We start from the raw sequence: 26278 nt of genomic DNA, 5'->3' as shown, positions 1-26278 counted from the left end.
TAATGCGATAAAATAGATTTTTATTTACAATGATAGAAAACAAACAATTCTCATGTCAATTAATTGTATATACATGTTTATATGGTAAAAACTTTTTCATTGACTAACTAAACTAGAATAGATTTTTTCTACTTTGTGCTCCTTCTTGTTTCATGACTTCTCAGAATAGAATGGAAGCTAGCGTCCAGATGTATATCTTCGTGACTCTAATTGATCCCAGCCAGAGGCGAGGCTGCCCCATTCTCTCTGGATCTCCGGATCTCCCAAATCTTCCTTCCTCCATCTGAACACAGATAATGAATAAAGTATCCGATTGAAAACATTGGCTACTATGAATGGAGTAGATGAAATCTATACTGCTATTAATATATAGTGTGCCTGTGAGCGGAATGGTTTGCTAATCTGCTCCATAACGGCTGAACTAAATAATGTTTTGATTTTTTGTACTACAAACAACTGTCGTTCGCTCAGGCTGGCTACTATTTTCTCAAAAATATATAGACCTCAAGTGACTGGCAATTTTCGAAAAAAAAATTTGTCGACCTTTTTTTTAGCTTGACCAAATTAATTTTTCAGGCCCTGCTAAAGCACTAAAAAGTCCCTGTTTTGGCCAAAATTTCTGCGCCGCAGACATAATTTTGAATAAAAAATTGCGTTTTTTCGGCGCGCGCTTTTTAAAAATTTTAGGGTCCGTCACCAAAAACGGATATCTCAAAACAGTGCAAAGAGGGGACCCTTTAAAAATATTAAAAAACAGAAAGCTTTGTTGTAAATAGTGACTTTTACATGGTCTCTAGAAAATATAGACTTCCAAAAAATTATAGACCAAATAATGACTTTTATAGACCAGTCTATAAATATAGACCAAGTGGCCAGCCTGCGTTCGCTGGATATGATTTAGAACTTTTTAATATTTGTTCAAACGATTGTAGTCAAAAAAGGTGGAAAATGGTGAAAATATGAAACTCAGTGGTTTTTACTTTAACAAATATGGCTAAAATTAAACACTTAATTAAACTAAATTCTGATTAATTCAATTTATTTTCACTTTGAAAGTTCAATAAAATCGACGTTACTGAAACTTTCTAAGGAACTGAAAAATAGATAAATGTTAAACTTCAAAACGCCAGCTCTGTTTTGTTGAGCACGGAAACATTCTTTCTTGACAGTTCATTATGGAACAATCAAACCAAAAGTATCATCAAGCGGATTTTCAAAATATTTTTGAAAATTTTGTCGACCTTTTTAGGTCGAACAAATTGAGTTTTCGAGCGGTCTGAGAGCACTAAAAAGGCCCTATTTGGACAACAATTTTTGCGCCATGGGCAATTTTTTGAAAAAAAAAACAGGTCAAAAACGCCGTTTTGTGGCACTTTTTGGAAAATTTTGACCGAAAAATTGCGATCAAAGAAAAATTATAGTGTTGGTCGGTCAAAAATGGATTTCTTAAAAAGTACCAAAGAGGTCAGCAGGCAGTCGAATCCCTGAGATAAGGGCGTACGCAACAACCGTACAACCCTTAACTTCAAAAATCTTGCTAGCAAATCGAGCTCGGATCAACCGTACAAACCCCCACCTAAGTGACCTACCTAAAAAATTATGAAATGGGTTGAAGGATATATCATATTAAAGCCCTTTCAGTCGTAATTCGAACGTCTTCAAACTTTTGTTTTTTTAAATGTCCCACAGTATCAAAAAAGGTTCAAAATTTTTGATTCTCAGTCTAAATTCGAGCAAATAAAAGCAGCGGTGTGGTTTTAAGTAGTTAATTTATGCTTGATTTAAGCCGTGAAAACTTTATTTCCTCTTTCCTCTAGTAACTTAGTTTTCGGATTTTTAAAAACTTGAAACTATTTTCGTTTTTTTTTTTCTGATTTTTTTGTTCTTCTTGCCAATTTTTTACACAGAATGTTGATCATTTTGCCTATTTTAATATGACTGTCGAACATGCCTAAGTTCTAGTAATTGTTCAGGTCCGTTTATCACATCACGAAAAAAAACGACACTATTTTTGAAAACAAAAATGGACACTAAAATGTATTTGTATAGCAACGTATTAATACTTCCAAATAGCTTGCCTCAAATCAAGTTGGAACGATTTCTGAGCCAGATCAAATCAGCGCTTACGCTTTAATGGAACGAAATATATCGCGTATTATTAGTCACAAATTAGTCAAAAAGGAAATTAACAAACCACTATAACTTCAGGATTTTAGATTTGAGTTCAGGTATCAAAAACTTTTAGATGGTAAAAGAAAATTTAGTTCAACAAATGGTATTTAAAAAGTCGAAATTTGTCAGAAGAAAAAACACACCGCGCAGAAATAGACCATCCTTTCTTCGAAGGTCGGAACGACAAGAGATAAGAAACTAAACGCAGACAACTGATCTAGAAACGAAACTGAGATACGAAACTAAACGCAGACAACAAACTCATTTCAAAAGCATGGACTATCAATGATACTTCCTGAATTTGCCGCTGGCTTAAATGAAATATTCGATCAATTTGCTAGTAATTTACATCAGCCATTCAGGTACGTAGTCTACGTCAAGGCCCCTTTGATCCATATAAAACCAAAACCCCATTGACTGGGTATTACTAAAGAGCGTAATGATATCTGGGCGATCTTTCAAACCATAAATAAACTGAAAGCAGGAACAAAACTACAAATAAAACTCGACAGTAGCAAATTTCGTGCCCTCAGTATTTTTACTTTGCGTTCACTTTAATTTGATTTTTAGCAGGTTGACCCACGTTATGCTAAAAAAACTATTTGTTATTTTACCACAGAAGACAAAAACGAAACACACAATTCAACAGATTTTACATTTATTGGTGCTATTTGTGTGCTAGGAACACGAACCTGGTGTGACAGCTGAAAATAAATGGCAACATTGAAGACAGAACTGTGAACAAAATTTTAAACAAAACAGAGCTGTGAAAAAAACGTTTTGAGGACTTATACACGAATTAAAAACAACATTAAAACTGCTTTTTAAGATTGAAATTCAGACGTTGGGAGTGGGTAGAAACGAGCCGGGTTTTCTCGTATTAGTGTAAAAGATGAGTAAGTTTACCTCTGTCAGGGGGAGGAGCAGCGGGTTGGGTGATCTGGGGCGGAAGCTGAGCGGGAGGCAGTGGAGCCGCAGGCACAACCGGAACCAGCTTATTCTTTTCTGGAGCAAAAATCAACTTTATATTCGAAATTTTATATCATTCTATTATATAATTATATAATAGCAATTTTTTCTTCGTGCTGTAATCATCCATATAAAGCGTACAAAACTCTCTACCTAAAAAAATTCCCATAAATGTTCTTAACAAGTATAGTTTTTCACATATGACTCAAGCATAAAAGCTTGAAAGGGTTCAGCATTTCCTCCACAAAAAATGTCAGCCTCAGAAATCCACATGAATGAAATTAAACCTAGGACAGTCAGTAGCTAGTGACTCAATCCTGACCTGGAGCAACTGTGGCTGTGGCTTTGGGTGCAGGGGTAGTTGAGGCCACAACCTGCTTCTTCTCTCTGGCCATTGCCGTTACAGAGGACTTGTTCAGACGACCCACCAACAGCTTGTTGTCAGTCCTAGGTAAATTGTTGTCAGTCCTAGCTTGTTGTCAGTCCTCAATGAACCGCAGTATTACTTTTCAACAAGATAACTATCCGATCAATTTTCTCGTGATCAAACTTTCAAAAAAACGATATCTTAGCTTAAAATTGAGATAAATATTTCCAAAATACAAAAAGACTGCTCGTACCAGGGCGAAGCCCTGCATGTTCCAACTGCCTTTAAAGGTCTATGAAGTTTGCTATAGAAACAATTTTGAGATTTACTTTGGAAATCATCCCCCTACAAGCTATGTTAAGTACACAGTGATTTATTTCGTATGTAACGAAGAAATAACTGGTCCAAATAGCAAGCCGTAATTCAATTCAGACGGATTGAATCTCGGTCACGCTTTAATAGCACGAAATATATCGCGCGTTAATTTTTCTAAACTGGCAACCTTTTAACCTCATAATTTTACAAAAAACAGTAACAGATGAAAAAAAAATTAATTTGAGCTCAGGACGTCAGTACTTTTCAATTTATATATTAAAAAAAACGTCCAAATTGGGCTGGAGAATAAATAACGCCACGAGTGCAAATATTCGTCTTCCGACTTTCAAAGAAAGTGCGGAACATTTATACTAGGGGTGGTTTTTTACTCAGTCAATTTTCGACTTTTCAAGTAAATATTGTTGTCATGTGTTCAATTTCAAAAAGGCGGAATAAAATTTGAGCTAATAACGCGTGAGCGGAGATTTAATCGGCCTTAGAAATCGTTCCAAACTGAATGGATATTTGATCTTTTTAATAAATTTCCACATGCAAATATTGCGTGCGGGGGATGGTTTACAAAAAAAAGTGTATTTTAAATGTTCAGCATTTTAAAGCAAACAACACTTCTTAGACCTTAAAAGGCAGTCGGAACATTCAGGACTTTGTCTTGATACGAGCGGTCATGTTGTATTTGAGGTATCTAATCATCTAATAAAAAATTTCACACTCTCATTGGAAACACTAATTATAAAAAAAGTATTATTTTTGACTATGCTAAACTTGGCTGTGACACTAGCTGAACTGATTTTGCGTAATTTATTATTTCAGTTTCAAAAATTGAACACAGAACCTGAAAAATTGCAATTCTTAATGGAAGAAAAATTTGTTAACAATTTAAAACAAACTTAAAAAAAAAAATTTCAAAACAGAGGCGATGATGCGCTTTGTAAACACAAGGCAAAACACAGCAAAAAAGCAGCTTTAAAAAGTGAAATAAAAAATAAGAAACAAGCTTCGAATAAGCAAAACTTTGCTTCGTACTGGATTTGAAACTGCGACCTCGAGAGTTGGAGTCTCGCGCCCTGTCCTCTCACCCACGCACGCTTAAGAATTGTCAAAAAATAGCCACAAATAAGGCAGAGAACAAACTTTCAATTGTACAGATCGTGATTATAGCAATAGTGCCACCAAATGAGTACTTTGATTTGCGAAATATCTTGGAAACAAAAGTACAGTCAGACTAATAAATACACTACGCTCGCAAGCTCATTAGTGTAAATAAATTATCACAAAATCCTCAAAACTTGACATCTTACGGAGCAGTATACATCCAAATTATACTAACATCCGGGACGTCCTGAGCGGTTCATATTGTTACCCCAAAATCGCAGAAACCAAATGAACCACGTGAACAAAATTTATATTAAACATTATCAAACATTTATTGATTCCCGTTGTTAGTTTTCCTGACAATTTTACTCAGTATAAATCTTTAAATCTTCATCGCTCAGAGCAGTCTTAGTGTTCGAAAAAAATATGGCCGATAAAGTATATTTTTCCGCAATTTGAGGCAACTCAAAATTTGAAGTGGCCCGAGAACTGTATCAAGTTAGGATCCATTTCAGTCGTACTTAGGAAATATTTGGAATTAGAAACAAAAAAAATGCGTTTTAACTGAATAAATGGGAATGTTTTTCCACGAAATTTTTTAATTGACCTAATTTTTGAGTTTACTTAGGCCGATGAAATATTATTATAAAGCTTAAGTTTAATTATAGCAAGAACGTTTGGTTGATAGTGGTAGATCTTCTATACTTCATAATTCTTTTAACTGACAAACTTTACGCTTGACTGTCAAATAGAATCACTAAATCAATTTCTGAAATCTGTAGTTTCATCAGCCAACAGAAATATTTTGAGCATGTTTGCAGTTTAAATATCCCGTTCCATTCAAAAATGAAATTGTACCTTAGTGTGTGACCCAAGAGGAGCCAATTCTCTACGGGTAAATGGTGCCTGGTAATACCTGCTAACTTGCAGCACCAATATTAACATTATTACCTCCATGCTCATTACATGCAATCCCTGAAAAAAGTATATAAAAAAAACACTTTGATACAAATTTAAGCCCAGGAATAGTTAAAGAGATTAAAATTAGGTTACTCAAATACTTTTTTCAAGATCGAAAATCATAAGCATTATTGAGCTTATATAGGCTCTTAACAAAAAATTGATTTAAAAAATCATGCATTTTCTTTCGTAACGACAAACTCAAGTAGAAGAGCGGTATGTACTAACATTTTTGGTGCATCATACACCTCTTCCCTCACACTTCTGTCGAAGCCAACACACTCTGCCTTCTGCAGGAGCAGGAACAGTCCAATGAGGATGAGGACAACAGCTATGAGGATGAAAAGACAGAGGGCAACCAGTGCCAGGTTGCCCTCTGGCGTGTCCAGCATCCACCTCTCCTCATCTCCCTCCTCGACGTCGAAGTCAGTTGAAATGGGGGAAGCTTCGACTACAAAAACACCAAATCAAAAAATAGCAGCCTCAACCACGACGGTCTATAAAAATAACAAACGAAAAAAAATGTTTCGAAGCATTGATTTTTTCCTAACATTTTAAGGGCGTTTTTGGGGGCATCAGAATTCAGAATTGGATTGAAGTCAGCCTCGAAGTCAGCCTTGAAATCAGATTGTTACAGCTGTGCTACAGTTGAACTACTCTAAGAGTACATTAGGGCTGGTTATTGTGGAAAATCAGTGTGAAATCCTGCGATGTTTGTTCCTCCTCTTTTAAAAACAACACATCAAACTGTATTTAAAAGGCAAATCTGTAATAGAATTGCTTGTATTTGCCTTCAGATTTCTCTCGTAGTTCGTGCCATCAGATGACTGAAAGAAAAAAATCTCAATTGGAAATATCCGTTTATTCTTTTTCAAAAAAGTATCCAATTAAACATCGTGCTTTCAATATTGCAAGAACGTAGATAGGCGATGCAGAGCTTATGAAGTAAGCTTATGAACATCCTGATGTTTTCGAAGATTTCAAAGCACAACAATTTTCTACACGAACCCGTCGACATTTTAGGAATCTAAGTATAATAAGTTGAGCCGGAAGTGGTTTCACATGACAGGCGAAGCACTACTGACCATATACTACTCTGAAGTCCACTATTTCGGGAGACTGGAACAGTTCGGAGGGAGTGCCATCTGCGTACTCCCTCATGTCCCGCAGGAGAGTCTCCTTGGCCACGAATCTCTTCTCCTCCGCCAAGTTCGCCTCAGACATCGTGCTGTTGTTCTCAATCGCATACACTGTCACTCTTACCCTGTTCCAAAAAGCAAAAGCTAAATTAGTGCCAGGTTGATTAAGTCATTAGTCATTAGCGCTAAACTATTGCCAATAGCTTGCTTTGGATGATTTAACTAATATTTAACTGATATAGTGGCATCCCAAAAATAAACATCGTACTTTTTATATTACAAGAACGTAGATAGGCGAAGCAAAGCTTCGCGCCACTTGCAACGCACAACAAAAAAGCCGCTAAAAGCGAAGCAATACAAGAAAGTAGAAAACGCTCATGTTTTTTTGGCTCATCAAACAATGCAATAAAAGCCACTGAGCCGATTAAAGAAATGAAATTCGATCAATTAGTAGGAGTAAATAAAACTGCACTATTTGCAAAAAGCAAAAAAGACAAGAAAAAAATGACGAAAAACAAGAAAAATCAATTCTCTAAATACACTGCTGGTTTGTATGTTCGATTTTTAGTACCCTTGTTCCAAAAAAAAATACAACTTTGACTTTCCTACCCATTAGTCACAGTGTTTTCCTTTGTGACGCCTCCAGTGTTCTGTTGTATGAAGAAGACGTACGGGGCCATTAGGTCGTTCAGGGCAGCTACAAACACAGTGGGGTCATAGGAAGTCCACTCTATGCCCAAATAGAGGTCAACGAGTACTTGTGCTGGGTCGAAAGTGTCCACGCGGATAGTCGCCACATCGCTAAAAACATTTTGAAAGACCTTTAAAGCTTTAAATATACTGAAATTCTAAAATCTAGAGGTATCGATTGCTTAATTCTGATTTAAATCATGCCACAAATCTTATAGAACATTATCTTGGAAGTTTAAAATCGCAGAATTTTGACGCGGTCAACAAAATGAACTTATGGCGTCGAAAACAGGGGCGGCTAGTCTATCCCCTCCCCTAAAAGATAAAGTTTTTGACATTCTGCCTCCTCAAATTACTGTTAAATGATATTTTTTGAGGCTTCAATAGTCGACGAAGCTTTTTTGCTCGAACTGCGTCATTGTAACTAAAAAAATCTCTTCTAAAAATAATTTATTGCTCACAAACAATGCTATATTGCTGAAGTAAGTCCTTCAAATAAAAACAGTCTGTCTGATTTATTATAAGGTAGACTAAACTCAGTCTTAATATAAATGACAAAAATCAACCATCTGCTCAAAAACAACATGAAAAAAGAAATTGACTCAACTCTGAGAAGCGTGAAGCTAGTTTTAGAAACTTGAAAGACAATGCATATATGCAGTAGTGAAGTTAAAGATGGAATTTGATACCTTTGATATTGTTTACCGGTTTCATTTTCGATCCATCAACCCTAAAAAAGTTCACAAAGCGTCTTCGGCTCCAATTTGTCTATAGCGACTAGACACGATAATTGGTCAAAATTTTTTGCAAAACCCCCAAAAACGGCATTTCTGGTCCGTTTTTAAAAAGCGCCTTGGGCTCCCAATAGACACTAAAGTTAACCGGGAATGCGTGCTTAAAAAAGGCAAGTTTTGGTTTAAATTTTCCAAACAGTGCCATAAAAAAGGCGTTTCTCTCGGTAAAATAGGGTCTAATACAGTATTTGGAGAGATCTGAAAATCAATTTGGTTGACCTAAAAATGTACAGTCACAATTTTACTGGCTACGAAAACTTTAAAAATTAGGAAATGGAGACTTTTTTCCTCTACCACCCGTCCTCTCTCCCATCCGCATAAGTAAATTGTTCACACTGTCCGATGGTTATGAAAATGGACATTCGGAGAAATTGGCCATGACAAAAATACTTGATCCTCATATTAAACTTGTACAACTAATCGTTATACCATAAAATTGATGCTCGTGTGAGGGGGGGGGGAGAGGAAAAATAATCGAAATGGATGCAACAAAACGACATGCTGCAAGCCGAAGTCGTCTTTCAGGGGTATAACAATAAGAAAGTATTGAAAAACGAACGTACTTTCCGATGTTGCGTGGCTGTCCTGGTTCGCCAGTGTCAAACACTGCAGCATAGAATATGTAAGAGTGGTAGGGGATGAGGGAGAACTCCTTCGTGAACACATCTCCAGTGTCAGAGTCCACTCCGAACTCATCCGAGGGGGAGGCCGGGGCAAAGATAGGCAACGCATTCAGTCCTTAATTAAACAGAGCCATCAGCCACGTAAATAGAGAGTTTACAATAGATAATTACAATGATTGACGTAGATTACATTTACATGCATATAGTTTATGTAGCAACATCAGTGACCTTGAGAATCTTAATCGGTCATTAAATGTTGAGTTTCGAGTTAATAAGATTTAAGACGCCCTTTTCATGCTTGAAGTGAGTGGAAAAATGGCTAACGGCGCCAGAATGAGCAGTTTTGTGTTAATTAACTTAGCTCTGAGTTGTTGACTAAAAACATTGTTGACTGAGATAAGGTTGCATAAGCAATGAAGGGTTGCTGAAATGTCGTACCGGAGTCGGCATCTGTGGCTTGAAGTCTAGCTAGGAACGTCCTGTACTCTGCGTCATATCGTGTAGCCACACTGAAGAACGTCTGCACCATCTGGGGCTCATTGTCATTCTGGTCCACTATGTTCACTGTCACTGTCGTCGTCGAACTCCTTCTATCGCCCTCGCCGTCGTTTAAGTCCCGACAACGCACCTCGAAGATCACCTACAACGTACATGCTACTTTTGGACTCAATTGTCACAATAAGAAAACAAGAACCTACCAGTCGTGTAGCTTTTATTGAGAGATCTAATCTCATTCACAAAGGACGGACGGGATCAAACGATGTCTGCTGTCGACTTAGGCCAAATTTGGACGACTTTGATCAACTTTGGTCAATTTGGGTCAACGACACTCAAATATCGTCGTCTCTAGTCGACTTTCATCGACTCTCTAGTCGACTTTCATTACCATTTGTCAACTCAGGTAATTTATTTTCCTCGACATTCGTCAATTTTGGCCGACCACTCATGTCGCTTTGGTGGATCTTCAGTTTTTGTCATCCTCCATAACTTGGGCCGATAACCAGACATCGTTCGACCCATACGGTCGATACATAATTTGACCACCCCAACTCGGATTCGACACGCATTATTTTATAGCTTTCATCCCTTAATTGACAACTGCAGTTCTAGCCCGTTGGTTTCTTTTGTTTCAAAGGATATGGAATCATAGTGCCAATGCAGCCTCGTGATCCAAAAATGCCACCAAAAGTAGCACTATTATCTGCGACTTAGGTTGCATCGTACTATCACACTACGCTCGGTTGTGTAAGAAAGCTGCACATTGAAAGATATTTAAACCATTTGTACCTGCTGGATTAGTTCGTAGTCAGGAGGACGAGCAACTGTCAACTGTCCGACATTAGTGGTGACAAACTCGAAGTAGTAGCCACCGTCATTGGCACTCGGCAAAGTGGTCAGTATGGCAAATGTGCTAAAATAGGGTAAAAAAACAATAAGGATTCCACCTCAGCTCAAAAAAACCCTCAATTGTTTTTTCAATCAGTCGAAAATTGGTGAATTTAAAGCAGAGCGTATATATTCTCTGACGTTGGTATATACATTCTTTCAGTTTTCCTACAAGATACTGATGGTAAAAACGAAGTCCAACATCTCCGTTGGTTTCTTCAGTTGGTGTTTTTTGATATCTTATTAATTCCCGCCAAATTCGACTAATCGAGGTAGTTTCCTAGTTTTAATGCTATTCCGAGAGTTATTATCCACACAGCTAAAAATTCACCAGAACAGTAAAACAGTATTTTTGTGGACCAGGTGTTCAGAAGTGCCGACGGGACATTTTTCGGCGTATTGGTGACATAACGGCATTCATATCAAGCTACAGATAAAATCAAAAGTTTCTGTCTTTCATTCATCACAAAAAAGACATGGGGCGTGATTTAATTTTTGTATACGAAATTGTTCCAATATTCCAATGTGAAAATGGCTAGATTGTCAATTCAATTCGAAACTAAATTTTTCTATTCAAATAACAATTTTAGCTAAATTATCTGTCGCTTATTGCTCTGTGTACTATTGGCCACACTTTATGAAGCCGGTTCAAAGTATCCACGAGGGAGGAGGTCAAGCAATGCGATTGACAGTAAATTAATAAATAACACTTGTTTTTGGCCAATTTCTTACTTTTTGTATGTTGGAAAAAACTGAATAGTGAAAATATGTTAAATCTTTTTTAAAATTCAATCAAATCAAATGCCACACTCAAAAAAAAGTTTTTTTAGTAAAAATATGTATATCCTTCTTAAAATTCAATCAAAACAAATGGTAAGTTTTTTAAGGTAAAGTTAAGGTAATGTTAAGGTAAATTTTACCTACATTTTTTAACCTTAACTCATTTAGGGCAATTTTACCAAAACATTTTTTGAGTGCACCTATAGGAAGATTTGATTTGCCCAAAATGCTTAGATAAAAACGTAGCTTGAGATTCTAGATTTCTTAGCATTTAACCAGTAGCGGATCTAGGTGGGGGGGGGGGGGGGGGGAGGGGGGGCTGGCATTCCTCTCAGAGATTTTCCAACATTCACCCGTGGCCACCAAAAGAGTCCCCCTTTCATACTATTTTAATTACGCTTGCTAATCGCAAGCGTGAACATCCATTTTTGCCCGACCGCCCCTGTAATTTTTCTGAGCGCGTCTTCGGCGCCAATATATACTTTTGCGGGTGGAGGGTTGAGAGTTAGGCGGCAAAAAAACGCGATTTTCAAGCAAAACCTAACAAAAAATGCCTAAAACGTCTTCATAGGCCTGTTTTTTCGCGCAACGAAAGTTTCATCAAAACGGTCGTTATAGTGATTTGGGATCAAAATTCGTCTACCTAAAAAAGTTCGTCAATTAGTTCGTTTTTTTTCAATTAGTGAAAATTCGCCCCTCGAGAAAACCTTAGATCCACTCCTTCATTTAACCATATTCAAAATTCAGTCAAAAATCAAGTAACCAGTGTCAAGTTAGCCTCAGGAAAGGTTAATCCAGTGATATTATAGCGCATTTGAAGGTGAAATACAAACCCATTTCTGTAAAATAAATAGAGTTATACATTCAACCACATGCATCCAGAGGTTCTACTAACTTATTTTTTATTTGGTCAGAAACAAACAAGGAGAACGCACTAAATGAAAATTTGACAAAAAGGTGGATCTGTACTCGCAAACACATAGCCACTAATCCGCTGTACAAGGGTAACAGAACTTTCAACAATACGCTAAGAATAATGAGACTGCGTGTATCAGGGCAAACGCCTGAATATTCTTACTGCACTTTTCCGTGTCTGAAGTAATTTTCTGGTCAAATAAAAAAATACTTGTAGAAATGCTGAAAACAATTTTATTTGGAAAAATTAACCTTTGGTCACTATATCTTTTAACGCATTCAGCTTGCCTCAATTCAGTTTGCAATAATCTCTAAACGGGATTAAATCGTCGCTTAGACTACGCGTGCCTAAAAATGAAACTAAAAATTTTGCCGTAAAACTAAGCTGCATCAAGATATTGAACACAATAATTAGATACCGACGTTTGTGACTTAGAAATAACCAACAGCCAGTTAGAAAAAGTCAATGAAGGCAAGTAAACAGAAAAAAATGCCAACCTATGTAATGAAAAACCTCAACTTTCGAATTTCAAAGAAACAAACAGATCGCCTCGAAGCTCTTTAACTTTCTTGAGAAATTTATGGCTGACAATTTTTTGATAAAATAAACCCAATTTGAAAAAAAAACTGGCTCAAAACGTAAAATTTTTATTCCGCTGGGAAATCTGATAATTAAATTGCACATTCGAAACTAGAAAACGATCATGTTTTTCTTGACTTTTACACTTTTGCTTATCGATAGTGGAATTTGCCTTTCTTTTAACAAAGGAAGTTAACTGAACTTGAAAAGAAATCAAAGTTCAAACAGCATAAGAGTAATTTTGGGCCTGAACAAATTTTAAGACTTTTTCTGAAAAAGCAAAAGAGATAATCACGACCTAAATCAACTTCTGAACTACGTTCATCGACTCTGTAAAATAAATCCTAAAATTTATCGCCTTAAAAAGCGAACTGATCTGATACCCCGTGTGTTGCTTGTGTTAAAAAAACTGTACAGTAAATTCTGTGTAGTTGCTGGTGTAGTAAATTCCAATACGGACGATTCGTTTATCTTTGAAAAAATATTGAAAAAAAAGAAATGGCCAAAACTGAACCATATTAAAAAAACTTTACACATGTGCTTCTCTTAAAACAAAAAATAGAAGAACTAATGCAAAAACAATGACAATTTTTTTTTTTGAAAAAAAATTTGCATGATTAAAGATTTTTCTACAACTATAAATTTAGCATCTTTAAAAACACCACAGTTAAATAATAATACAGTAAACACAGGCAAAAAAAAAAACATTTTCGAGGCTTTTGCAAAAACAGCAGATTGTCTTTCCCAAAATTTTAATTTGAAATCAAAATAATATAATTCAACATGTGGAGAAGGAAATGGCTGAAATATATTGTTTTAGTTCATATTAGACTTCTTTAAATCAAATTAGACAATCTGCTTTTTTGCAAAAACCAGCGAAAGTCTATTTTTTGCCTGTATTTTTGTGGTATAATTTAACAGTTGTATAATTTAACATTTGTTATAAAACAGTCAAATTTTTTTGCAATATGAGAAAAATAGGTCAATGCAAGCAAGGCTCGTCATTATTGGAGATTTGAATTCGAGTTTTTTGGTTTTTCCCTTTTCCTTTTCTCTGTTTTCACGCGAAAGCAGGTACTGCGAAAAATCATCGGATTGCTTTGAGTGGCAAATCATATTAAAATCCTTTCATTCGTGATTTGAATACGAAATTAAAAATTTCTCAAAATGTCCCAGTGTTGAGAAAGGCCGGATTGAAACTTTGTCTGATTTCGAGCGATTAAAACTCGCTTCAAACAACTTACTCGCTCAAAATTGGATGAAAAATTTTCATTGAAGTAGTATAAAATTTAGTTCTAGAATTGAAAGCTTCATTTTGTGCTTACTTGGCAAAAGAAAGTTTCTAAAAAACCATAACTTTTCTCAAAAATTATTTTTGATTTTTATGTTTGTTAATCATTTTTGAAGTCTTTTTTTTTCATTTATGCCATATCGACTAACGTTCTTTCAGCAGTATAAGTCTTGCATCACACCACGCACAAAAAAAAACGAAACTAAATTGGAAAAAATATCTTTGCTGTACTTGAACTAAGCGGACATAAAACATATGTGCTCAATAAGTAAATTTGAACCGATAAATCTGTTGCAAAGTGGAGCTTCGCATCACTTGATATACAGGATGTATGACTTTGATTACCAGCAAATGAAAAGACAAATCAAAAATTGCAGAAGTACAAAAAATTCTACAAATAATATAACCTGCTACATTAAAACTTTACTAAGAGCTTTCAAAATGCTTAAACAAACTGAATCTCTATGCGGGACCTAAGCCGACAAAATTAGCTGACAAAAAAGCTTAGAATAATCGAAAATTTTCAGTTTCGACAAAAAAAACAGGTCCCGACTGAAATCGAACTTCTGGGATTTTTCGTCTCAAGCATGAGTGTTACCACTGCACTAAAGCCACAGAACACTCCTTGAAAACATTTTTCAGAAATTTTTAATAAACAGCATGAAAAAAATATATAAAAAATAGCAAAAATAGGTAAAACTTCTTGGGACTCAATTACTTGCCCAAAACCGGAATACACTGAAAAGTTTTTTAATTCGATTAAAATCTGCCAAATTTTAGGCAAAATTGGTGCTGCGGTAACTAAGCCGACAAAAAAAGCAGACAAACAGAAGACCAGCGGACGATTTTTTGCTTGCAAAAAAAACGGGACCTGGCCGAATTCGAACCATTGACCATTGGTTTTATTAGAAGGTGCGTTACCTCTTCGCCACATGCGCAAATTAACGCCTAACTTTTGATTTCATATGAGCAAAAGATAAAGTGATTCAAGTGATTCTCTCAAACTATGTGTTAACCCGAAAGAAAAATCTATATTCTGGTTTGATAACGCTTGCTAATCGCAAGCGTAACAAGTAGGGTTTAAAAATGAAATGAACTTATAACATGCGTTGCATGGGTAGTAAGGGTTTTTGGAACAAGATACACTTCGCAATCGTCTAATAAAATATCGCGGATCAAATGTTTTTTTTTTGCCTGAAAAATATGACGAATAGGGCAACAAATTTGAGCTGATCCTTATTACAGGCTGATTGAAATTTCAAACCGTTGTTTTCAATATTGAGTAACAAAAAGATCAAATTGTATGAATAGAAAAACGAGCCTCGACAAATTTTGAAAATCGCTGGGCACGAAAATTGAAATGAACAAAAAGTGAAAAAAAAGGATAGCCGGTTGCTGTGCAAGTATCACAGAATTTCGACAAAAATCTTTTAAAAATTACACAAAAATTTTTTCCCGTTTTTTCTTCTTCAAAATAGTGCTGTTTTTGTGCCCGGTACAATAAAAGGATCTGAAAAAAAAACAGTAAAATAGGCAAATCGGTTACCGGATTTTGTCAAAAATTGACAAAAAAAATTATTTTGTATTTGAAGTTTTCTTATTGCAAAAATGGGACAAAAAACTTCAAAAAATAATTTTACTGAAGTTTCATGGCTTATCATTTTATAACAAGCCTGCTCGCTTGCTTTATTAGCTCGAAATAAGACGAACACTCAAAAATTTTAAACCGGTTTTTCTCAAAACTGAGAAAATTTGTTCCTAATTTTTAATTTCGTTCGGATCACGACTGAAAGGGTCGTTCTGAATGATATATTACTCTACCTATTCCAATATTTTTCATTTTAGTACCTGTTTTGCGTAGAAAAAAACTGAAACGCCTGAATACAAAGCTCCCCCCCCCCCCCCCCCAAATGGTCGGAACACAAAAAGAAAAAAAATAATTTGCTCATTAACGGTCGAGGCACTTTGCATCTCCGCGTAGAGCAATACATTATTTGGTCCGAGGTTACACAACTAGCTTGAACAAAAAGAAAATGTGACTCCAAAACTAGTTTAATGAGTAGAACCACTCTTGACATGTTGTTTTCTAGAGATCCGCGTCATCTAAAACTTCAAACAAAACTATTGAGGTTTTGAGCTTTTTGTGCACATTTTCACGAAAAATTTCACAAACATTCCAGACACTTATTTGATTGCATCGAATTGAACAAAAACGTCTCTTTTTAACCTCAAAAACATTTACTTTCACGCTTTAGGCGACAGAATGCATTTTGGACATACGTGATAGTGTCTGGGTAGCATTCGATCTCGCTCTGACACACAATTGTAGTTCCCACGTTCGTTCCGAAGGGGGCGTTCTCAGCCACCGAAAATTCATGAGTGGGGTCCATTACCGGGTCGTACTCGTTGTCGTCTGTCAACCTCATGTACAGTCCGATTGCATTCGTAGTCTGCAACCCAGTTGGGTCCACGGCAACAATCTACATGCATAATAGTCCTTAACTTTGCCTCTTTTTTTACTCCTATAATTAAGAGTTTAGTAACTATTGCCTGAAAATTTTCAGTCATTTTAACAACGCTATTACGAGGTGACAATTAAAGGCGAACACAGCGGTACGTTTGCGTTATGACTACTAAAACATCTAAAGAAACTAGTTAAGATGGTAAACTAACTTTTTAAAAAATGCGAAAACCACGAATAAATAAAAACAACATAGTGAACTAAATTACTGTTAGATTAGTTTAATATTTCAGTATTTATTCAGTAGTTTTACCGTGAGATTGAAGGGGTAGATGCTGGAGGTGAATGATTCCTGCTCACAGTAGACCTCGTAGTTGATCGAGCTCACCAAGAACAAATGATACTTGTCTAAATAAAAAAGAAATGGGATAAGGTCTTCAAAAAGCCACTCATGTTCAGTGAAATAATAATTAAAGCCATATGTTATTACATCTAACTACTTTATTGGCGGCTTGGCTCTCAAAAAATGGGAGGACAGTTGTATGATTGGGAATTTTCCTTCAAATCTTCTAAGAAGTTCTAAATTAGGGGAATTTTTGTAGGGTGGTCAACCGGGAAACTCATAGAAAGTTCTACAAAACGTGCCTTAGAATTTTCAGTATTCTCTCTCTATTTCAGAAATAAAGCCAAACCGCTATATTAAAACTGTCGCAAATGTCAGAAATATAGATTTGAGCATTTAAGTTGTGACCATGATCACGTGAATTGAGTTTGAGTGGTCATACTTCCGGTGTCTATGGATATGTCGAAGTGTGACTCCAGCAGACCACCAGTTGAGTTCAGAATCTGGAAAGTGACTCCGGTGCAGTTGTTGTATGGACTGCAGTCTGGGTCATAGTAACCTCTGGCCGCCGTCCAGTCGTCCAAATCTGCTATGTAGACTCCGTCTGTGTCTGTAGCCGGAAGGAGTGTCGAGTCCGGACTGGACGTGATACCAGAAAACACACCTGGAGCCTGTTAATGAAACTCAAGATTACACTCATATGCCGGTTAGATTTAAAAAAAAAACTAGATAATAATAACCGGTTAATGCGCAATTAGCACGGATTGTTACAACTGTAGTCATGAATTGAAGGTTATTTGTGCTTTGAACAAAGAAAACAAATTTGTTTACTATATTTACCTTTGATTCACTGAACACGAATACTGAGTCAGGGTAAGTAACTCGTTCCGGATAATCAATTGTGGTCTCAACAGCCATCCCGAGTCTAAAAAGAAAAGTCTGGGTTCGAGTATGAAACACGCCTATGACTTCGAATTCGTGTCCTCTAATTTATTTCTTCAAATTCGAAAAAAGCCTTCCATTTGCCGTACTTTAGGGACAGTTTCCGTTGATTATCTCAACTATAAAAATGCATCGAACGCTGTTCATATTACTTTTTGTTTTAAATACAACCAACTCTAATGTTCAAATCGTATTTCTCTTAACTCATGACATTAAAAAAAGAGCATTAATTACAAATCTTACGCCAGATTTCCATCCTCATTAAACCATGGCACTTCCTCCTTGTTCAACACAATCACAGTCAGCGTGTAGTTGGAACTATTCAGAGCAGTCCCGTCCACACTGTTGTCGTCTTGCACGACTATGTTGAGTATGAACTCATTGCATAGCGTGCCCAGAGTGGGTTCGCGAAGATGGCATTCGTGGAGTCGGAGTCGAGCTGGAGGACGTCGTTCCCACTACTGGCTGAAAAACACCACGCATAAGGAGAGATGGGGAAAATAATAACCAAGTGAACTACATACCCCTTAATCAAAAAAGGGGAGAGATAGTTCATGTGGTTAAAAGTATTGTTTTTCAGCCAATGAGATTTGAGAATAGTACATGGACGCCCTACATTTAGGGGGAGATTGTTCTAATGGGCCAAAAACTTTTATCAAAAGGAAAAAAATATAGGCAGTCAAGAAAAATTGATGTTGCTTTCCAGCTTAGGATCTGTAAAAGATGCTAATTGGCTCTTTTTTTACGATGGGAAAAGCTCTGGGCTTTTGAGATTTTCTGGCCGTAAGAAACATGCAAACACGAATCATGGTAGTCCTCTATTCATCGATTGCGTTAAAACCACTAGCCATTTCACCAATTGAACAGACGTTCGATATTCAAAGCAAGGATTTTATATCTAATGCAAGACATCGAGGAAAAGTTTAACGTCGACACGAACTATCTTGCCGTTCAAGTTATTTTTCTTTTAGAGAAACTTAAGAATCTATAGGGTTCAAATTAATTTCATTCATGGCATCTTGACATCTTAAGCGCGTTTAAATAGTGTTAATTGGACTAAAAATGATAGCATACCAATGAATTGGAAGTAGTCGGTGGTTCCGTTGCACGAAGACTGGGTGACTATGCCAGTGTGGGCCTGGTCAATTCCAGGGTCCGAGTTGTCATCGTCACTCACATTCAGCAACACCAGACTGATGTCCACTATCACTGAGGTGGAGTAGCGCGGAAAGTCTTCTTCCACATACACCTGACAACATTAGCTACATCATCTGTCAACCAGTCAACAAATTAGAAAATTTATCAAGTTTATTAATAAGCACGGATAACCGGCTGCGCTGCAATCAGCACATATTATTCCGATCACATTTTTATCAAAAAAAAATGAAAAAGTCAACAAGTAAAATGAAAACTACGAGAACTAGTCGTTAACAGTTTAATGAACGCTTCGATTAAGTTAGTTGAAAACAAAAATGATAACACAAGCTTTTCTTGACACCGACAAATTTTTTGAATTTTTAGTAATGCAAATCACAACTAATAAAGTCTTCATTCAATATGAAACAGGCTTGACCCCTAAGGAGCTTTTGCGCAGGTACCTCGAGAAACGTGGTCTAAAGAACTTATGGAAAATACTAACTAGTCAGCGTTTTTGAGTGTTCTTAAGCTATCTAAGCAACCCTTGATTGAGACCGAACACTATTGTTGGGACGTTTTTCAACTGTGTCATTTGAGTCGGCATGGAATATGTCATTTTGAAAAAGAGTCCGACTTGATTCAGGGAGCCGCATCTCATAAACAAAGTGCTAGTTGTATCAAAGAAATTGTTTCTTGCTCAAAGTTTGTTTAAAACGGGGTAAATGTTTATTCATGCACGATTATTTCGAGTTTCTACAATATTCATGCCTTCGTTCAATCCTATTCAAGCCAACGTTTCTTCAAGCTTCAAAAAATTTTAATGAGTACTGGTAATTTAAAAAAAAAACACATTCGATTGTTCTAGAACATTCGATTGCTCTAGAACATTCGATTGTTCTAGAACATTCGATTGTTCTAGAACATTCTCTGGAGTACTGACCACTTGTGGGAGATTAGTGATGACTGGTGCCTCGTTGATGTTATTGACAGTGACTGTGATGTCCAGTGGAGTAGGGTCTGTCCTGCCACTGGTGTAGGCTGCCACAGACAAAGTGTAGGAGGCCTGGTTCTCGAAGTTATTGTTTAGGGCACCACTCGCCCACGTCACCACTCCAGCTGAATAAAGAAACAGTGGGTTGCTTTTAAATATTTATCAAACCACAGCAGAGCTTTAGATAAAAGGTTTCGTCAAGTTAAAAAGTAAGATGTATTTGACATAAATCTTATTTTTTCAAGAAGCCAAAAAACACGAACAAAAAATTGAATATTCAACGATGAGAATAAACGCTCGATCAAATTTTGAAAAAATAATTCCGCTCTCACCAAAATCGACGATGAAGCAAAAGTTCAGATTTTGAGACACCATTGAAAAAATTTTGTGACGATTTTTCCAGATTTCCATTCTCTCTTTAATCGGAAAAAGATGATTGGCTAAAAAATTGATCCACTAAAAAAACGATATCAGACAGTCTAAGACACAGTACGCTCAAAACTGCTGCCCCATCTTATTTTACCGTTTTTTTTTAATTACACATACGAAAAAATGAACAGAAATTCTACAATGCAATTTCAAGAAGTTTTTCCAGAAAAGGCCAACATTTATTCCCGCGCTTGAAGCAGCCTTTTAAACAATCAAATTGAATAATCTTAGTTTGTTTTTAGGAGCATTTCAGAAATGAAATTAGTAAAAGATGAATTCAGTTTCCTTCATGAAAAACTAAAAGCCAATTTTAACTGAGCAGAAAGAGATTTCAACAAATGGGTGATTATCAATAATATTGACTAACTAGCTTGATCAATCTCGAATTTAGCTGCAGCCCACACCGGATCGACACTCATCGAAAACTGGATGGCAAAATTCAGAGTAGAAGTACTCGTACAGTGGGAAATGAACGTCCCCTGATGGGACTCGTCATTTTCGTCCACCGTGACCGTCGTCTCGTTGCACAGGGTTTCCGGTGTCTCATCATCCAGGTCTGTAATGTCAATTTGGAGGGTCCCTGTGACAGCGTCTACTGTAAGTGTGCAATACTCGATTGGATTTGTTTCAAAGTCTGCAGTTGTAGTGTCGAACTGAACTAAAAACACAGTGGTTGTTGATTTTAGTACGCAAGAATTAAATTATTAAAAACATGTTACTTTTGCAAGAGGCCTGGCCAGTGGCCGCGAGAAAAAGAAGAATTTTTTATCCCAGCAAAAAAAAATCTTATGGTTACAAACTTCAAGAACAATTTATCAGGAAAGGATAGTCCGACAAATAAGACGACGACAATTATTGCGACGACAACCGATGTTGATGGACTTTAAAATGACACTACATACAATTCTCCTTTTGAATTTCTGAGAAATGAAAACAGTTCAAATGTAAACAGTTTGCGAAGACTGTGGATCCGGCGTGGGCTTAAGTTCAAACAGTTCATTTCCAGTGTTTTAACGCTCATTTGTTGTCTATATGTCCTGTCGTTTTATTTACCTAACACCATAGAAAAAGCTCAAAGATATTTCACAAAACTTCAGAAGGTCAGCATGAAACTCATGAACAGTTAAAATATTAAATGAACAAACTCGCTCTCAGTGCTCTAGTATTTTTTCTTGAATAAAGTCTTTCGAACAAAACACTACGTAAATTCCCGAGCTCATTGATGTTAGTACGTATGAATTAAATGATTAAGAACGTGTTACTTTTGCAAGAGGCCTGGGTAGCTTGACAAGTGCCCGCTGTTGTGTCTGTCACTGCATTGCAAACAGCCCCTACAGGTGCAGCTGCCGGCGTAACAGTCCAGGCTCCCGTCGAAGCTGCATCCCCGAATGCCTCAAAAATCACGCCAGCTGTGTTTTCAGGATATGAAGCGGTGTTGTCGAGGTTCACTATATTTGTGACTAGGGCGTTGGCGGCAAAAAGCAAACCTGCAAAGAAGTTTTTTGAAGAAAAGTACGCACAAGCGATATGTAACTAAAAAATATTTTATAATGACGAAGTAGCGTCGAAGTTTTTACTAACGCAAGTAAAGAAGCTTTCAATTTAAAAAAAAATTATATAGAACATATTTCAGCTGTTTTTGAAATATATATTTTTTCAGTCAATAATATTTCATTGAAATAATTCGTAGCATAACTTCCGAGGCATATATCTTCTCAATTATTTAAATGAAAATTACAATTTGAACGCATGATTGACCCACATAAAAAATTTGAAATAGCGTCGAAGTTTTATGTATTTTGGTCGTTTTTACTAACGCAAGTAAAGCTTTCAATGTAAAATAAGTATATATATCATATTTCAGCTGTTTTTAAAATATATGTTTTTTAATCAATAATATTTCATTGACATAATTTGTAGCATACATTTCGAGGCATATATCTTCTCAATTAATTACATGAAAATTACAATACAATTTGAACGCATTATTGACGCACATAAAAAAAATTCAAAATGACAGAAAAACACAGAAATCGCGAAAAAAGGTCAACACTAGCACAAAATTTCGCTTCGAAAGTTCAAAGCGTAAATAAATGACTTTCGTAAAATGACTATCTCCAACCAGAAAAATTGAATAATATGTGGAACGCTGAATTTTCTATTTTGTCTATATCAATTTCACAGTTATTAAACTGCAGAGCGGAAAGTAAACTTCGGGCCAGAAATTTTCTCCCGGTGCATCAATGATGGTATTAGTTTGCTCTGAAGGGTTATCCCACCTTTCGCCCCACACATATTTCGCCCCTCTTGAATCTAGTGGAACATTTCGCCCCTAAAAATTTCACGCATTTCGTCCTCGCACATTTCGCCCCTAACTTATTACACAGTTAATTAACGCCGCTTTCTTAATGTACATTTTAGGGGCGAAATGTGCCAGTAATTTATGAGGGTCGAAAAGTGTGAGGGGCGAAAAGTGCCACAAGATTTAAGAGGGGTGAAACATGTGAGGGGCGAAATGTGTGAATACCGCTCTGAATATGTAAGCCTTTCGGGGCGCGAAAATACTTACAGCAAAAGATGATCGGAAGTTGATATGAATACATTCGTTCAGAAACCAGACAACTTAAAATCTCAGTGATTAAATAATATCAGCTAACGAAGTTAATTTAGAGCTGCCGCGGCAATAGATAAATACGTCACTAAGTTGGCGCAGTTTTTGGCAATCCAGTGGCTTTTAAAAACTAACCATGACGATTTAAAAAGCAGCGAAGTCAGCATTGCAACCATAGAAAGTAACTAACAATTTGGATTGAGATGATTTGACGCAAGTAGATTGTGCTTTACTACTTATTAGCCGATTCAAAGCGTAACATGAAGCATTAAAAAACTTACATCATAAGAAGGCGAATCGGAGCTTTGTATCGTTTGACTTACTATAACTTAAGAGACAGACTCAATAAGATGAAGAGCCGGTTGATGTGCAAGTAAAGTAGCACAGAATGTTCCGAGCAAGTAACTATTTTTCTACTCCAATGATAATAATTATTAACTGACGACATGGAAGATTTTCTGAATAAACTTAATTTATTTCATAAATTTGCGCTTGCCAATACATCTAGTGAATTTATATTGCTTTAACTCATAATTAATCCTTTCAATTAGAAGTAGGTAGAACTGCTCAATCTTTTCGATCATAGAGAATATTTAAAAACTATTCAAGGTTTTTCTTGACGACAAGAAAATATTGCAAACATTTTCCGTCGGGAATCATCTCATGTTAACAGATCTCAAGTTCGATACCACTCTCAATTTGGCAACCAGTTTTTATTATCTAAATATGAGACAAAAGAAATCGAAAAAGGCTACTGCAATTGGGAAGATAAAAACACGACCAAGCGATCAGAGTCAAAACAAAAAATTTGTGAATATTCCCGAATATCATGCCAATATTTATAGAAAGAATCAAATCAAATCACACTTACTTTCTATCTATTCTACGGTCAAACGAATTTTCTTACACAGAGGCAAAACTAAGCATACCACCATTAACGATACAACACAAATATAGTATGGCTGAGTAAGCTACAGAAAATGATACGAAATCAGCATTGAATTTTTTTGAGTGTCGAAAAATGAGCCACCAAAAATTTCATATCTTTGTCTTGATTTTGTCTTCAAAAAATTTCCTTTAAAAAAGTGAAAAACAAAACAATTGAAGGCTAATTATTGAGCATCGAAATAAAACTTACAAGGCTGAAACAAAGCCGACAGTACCTGAGCACACACAGGTTGAGCCGGAAAAAAATGTTCATAAAAACTTGAAACTCAAAAAAAGTTTTGAAGTCACCCTCAAAACATTTAGATAGCAACATATTTTTGATCATCAAACGGTTCAAAATGAAGAAGCTTAGCCAATGTCGAATCTTTTAAGCCGAATAAAAAAAGAGAATAAAAACTGATATTACTGAATTTGGAAATGATAAAACTACAACCAATGTAAGAAAAAACTTTCGCATAAAACGGGCGTGTACAACGCAGACATCCTCAAAGTTTGTCTGTTAACTGACAACTTTGTAGACTTGAAGATGACCACCAATTTGAGTCCTGCGAACATGGTTATTTACGGGGGGGGGAGTCTAGCACCCGGTTGAAACACTTTTACTAATTGATAGTGTAAAAAATCGAACCAAGCTAAAGAACCATACAAAAAATTCAACACAGACGCATCTGACCAGTGCATTAAGAGAGACAACCAGACTACAAACGTCCCGTCTTCAACGCACTATTGCAACTTCATAGGTACAAAAAAAATTTTCACTTTTCTTAGGATGATGTAAAAGAAACCAATAAAATAACAAAAGTATAGCCAACAGTCAGCTAAAAAAAGTCGGAAACCGATAAGACTGACTTTTGTAAACTTTTCTCATAAAATGATTTTTCTTGTATGATCGATACATTTTTCATAGGCCTAAACCATTTCGGTAAAATTTGGTCAAAAAGTACATTTTTTCTGAAATGGAAGTTTTTGTGAATTCCGAAAATGAAAATACAATTTTAAACTAAAATTCAGCCTCAATTTTTTTGCGCCAGTTTCACTTTGGTTATTAATGGGCGTTATGTTATGTCTCTTCAATTTAGCAGACGATTTTGTAATGAACTAAGAACACCAAGTGTCACCAAACATCAAATTTCGGCTTGAATTAATTTTCCCTGAAAAACAAAAAAACTTACAAAAAAAGGCCATAGGACCTAAGAAACGATAAATCATTTTCGAAAAAGATTGATAGTTTAGACCACATTGATCTCAGAAAAAAAGTTAATATAAAATTAAGAAAAAAACCCATACAACTTGAAGACGGAACATATTTCATCAAGTGATCAATTTCTAAACTTTCATTGATATTATGAAATTGCTACTATGAAATTGATCTTTAAATCAATGTCAGCTTCCTTGAAAACAAAAAATAAAAACATAGTTTACCCAGTTTCGCAACACTTAGGATACAACAAAAACATCGAAATACAAAGTCAAGTAATAGATCATCCAATGTGCGTTTTAAAAAATGAAAAATTAGCCAAACAAACTAGGACGAAAACCAAAAATCTTTTTTTTTCAAGAAGTTCACTTGAAACATAGCCAATTGAAGATTGGAAAAAGTAATGAACGCAATCAAACAAAAAACAATAATTTTTTTGGAAAAAAATTTCAATTTTCGAATTTCAAAGAAAAAAGGTGCCCTTTAAGTTCTTTGAATTTCTAGAACAATTTATGATTGCCGCATTTTGATAACATGAACCCAACTTGAGAAAACTGGATCAATAGGTAAAGTTTTTATTCCGCTAGGAAATCTTAAAAATGAATTTACTTTCGAAACTAGAAATTGTTCACGTTTTTTCGCGTCATTTCCACGTTCGTATTTGGAGAGTGCTATTTACGTCTCTTTCAGCAGATGAATTTCAAATGAACTCAAAATTTGCATTATGTGCATCAATATTTTAAGACTTTTTCTGAAAAAAAAAACAAAAAAAATCAGCAAAACCTTTATAAGACAAAAATTATTTAGTACCTCCAATCAACAACAAGTCAGTTTTATTTGAATTCTCAAGAAGATGAGCATGTCAGCGCAGTCTGCATTTGAAAGTACAATATTTTGTTAGAGTAGTAATTTCTCCCGCTGTAATTTGCATGGAAAGTTGCTTATGGCAAAAAGTCTTGTTCTTGATTACAAGTTCACTTGCTCTCACAAGTGAAAAAAATATATATGTATATTGAAAATTTCCGATAAAAAATACAATGACTAAAAAAACTAGAGCTTCACACCACTTCCGATAAAAAAACATGCGCCAGAATTGCAGAGTACAAATTTATTCTAAAATTATT

The 26278-nt window shown here is 35.8% G+C and overlaps 2 protein-coding genes across 2 annotated transcripts; both read right to left on the bottom strand.

The window, feature by feature from the left end:
• LOC134841238 (cadherin EGF LAG seven-pass G-type receptor 2-like) lies at positions 1-18194 on the bottom strand. Its single transcript, XM_063857089.1, has 15 exons — positions 18084-18194; positions 17739-17823; positions 17341-17569; positions 16869-16963; positions 16375-16574; positions 10430-10553; positions 9581-9782; positions 9083-9257; positions 7645-7836; positions 6982-7160; positions 6125-6347; positions 3464-3588; positions 3079-3177; positions 2865-2876; positions 1-283 (listed from the first exon to the last, which is right to left on the bottom strand). The coding sequence occupies exons 2-15, from the start codon at positions 17814-17816 to the stop codon at positions 207-209; spliced, it is 2010 nt and encodes a 669-aa protein (XP_063713159.1). The 5' UTR covers positions 17817-17823; positions 18084-18194; the 3' UTR covers positions 1-206.
• LOC134841239 (uncharacterized) lies at positions 18192-23782 on the bottom strand. Its single transcript, XM_063857090.1, has 6 exons — positions 22967-23782; positions 21660-21884; positions 20765-21055; positions 19918-20093; positions 18915-19089; positions 18192-18305 (listed from the first exon to the last, which is right to left on the bottom strand). The coding sequence occupies exons 1-6, from the start codon at positions 22998-23000 to the stop codon at positions 18202-18204; spliced, it is 1005 nt and encodes a 334-aa protein (XP_063713160.1). The 5' UTR covers positions 23001-23782; the 3' UTR covers positions 18192-18201.
• Positions 23783-26278: the final 2496 nt, after the last annotated feature.

This window comes from Symsagittifera roscoffensis, chromosome 3 (assembly GCF_963678635.1).
Source record: "Symsagittifera roscoffensis chromosome 3, txSymRosc1.1, whole genome shotgun sequence".
Lineage (NCBI taxonomy): Eukaryota > Metazoa > Xenacoelomorpha > Acoela > Convolutidae > Symsagittifera > Symsagittifera roscoffensis.
Note: the sequence above shows the minus strand (reverse complement) of the source record. Positions and strands in the feature narration are given on the sequence as shown.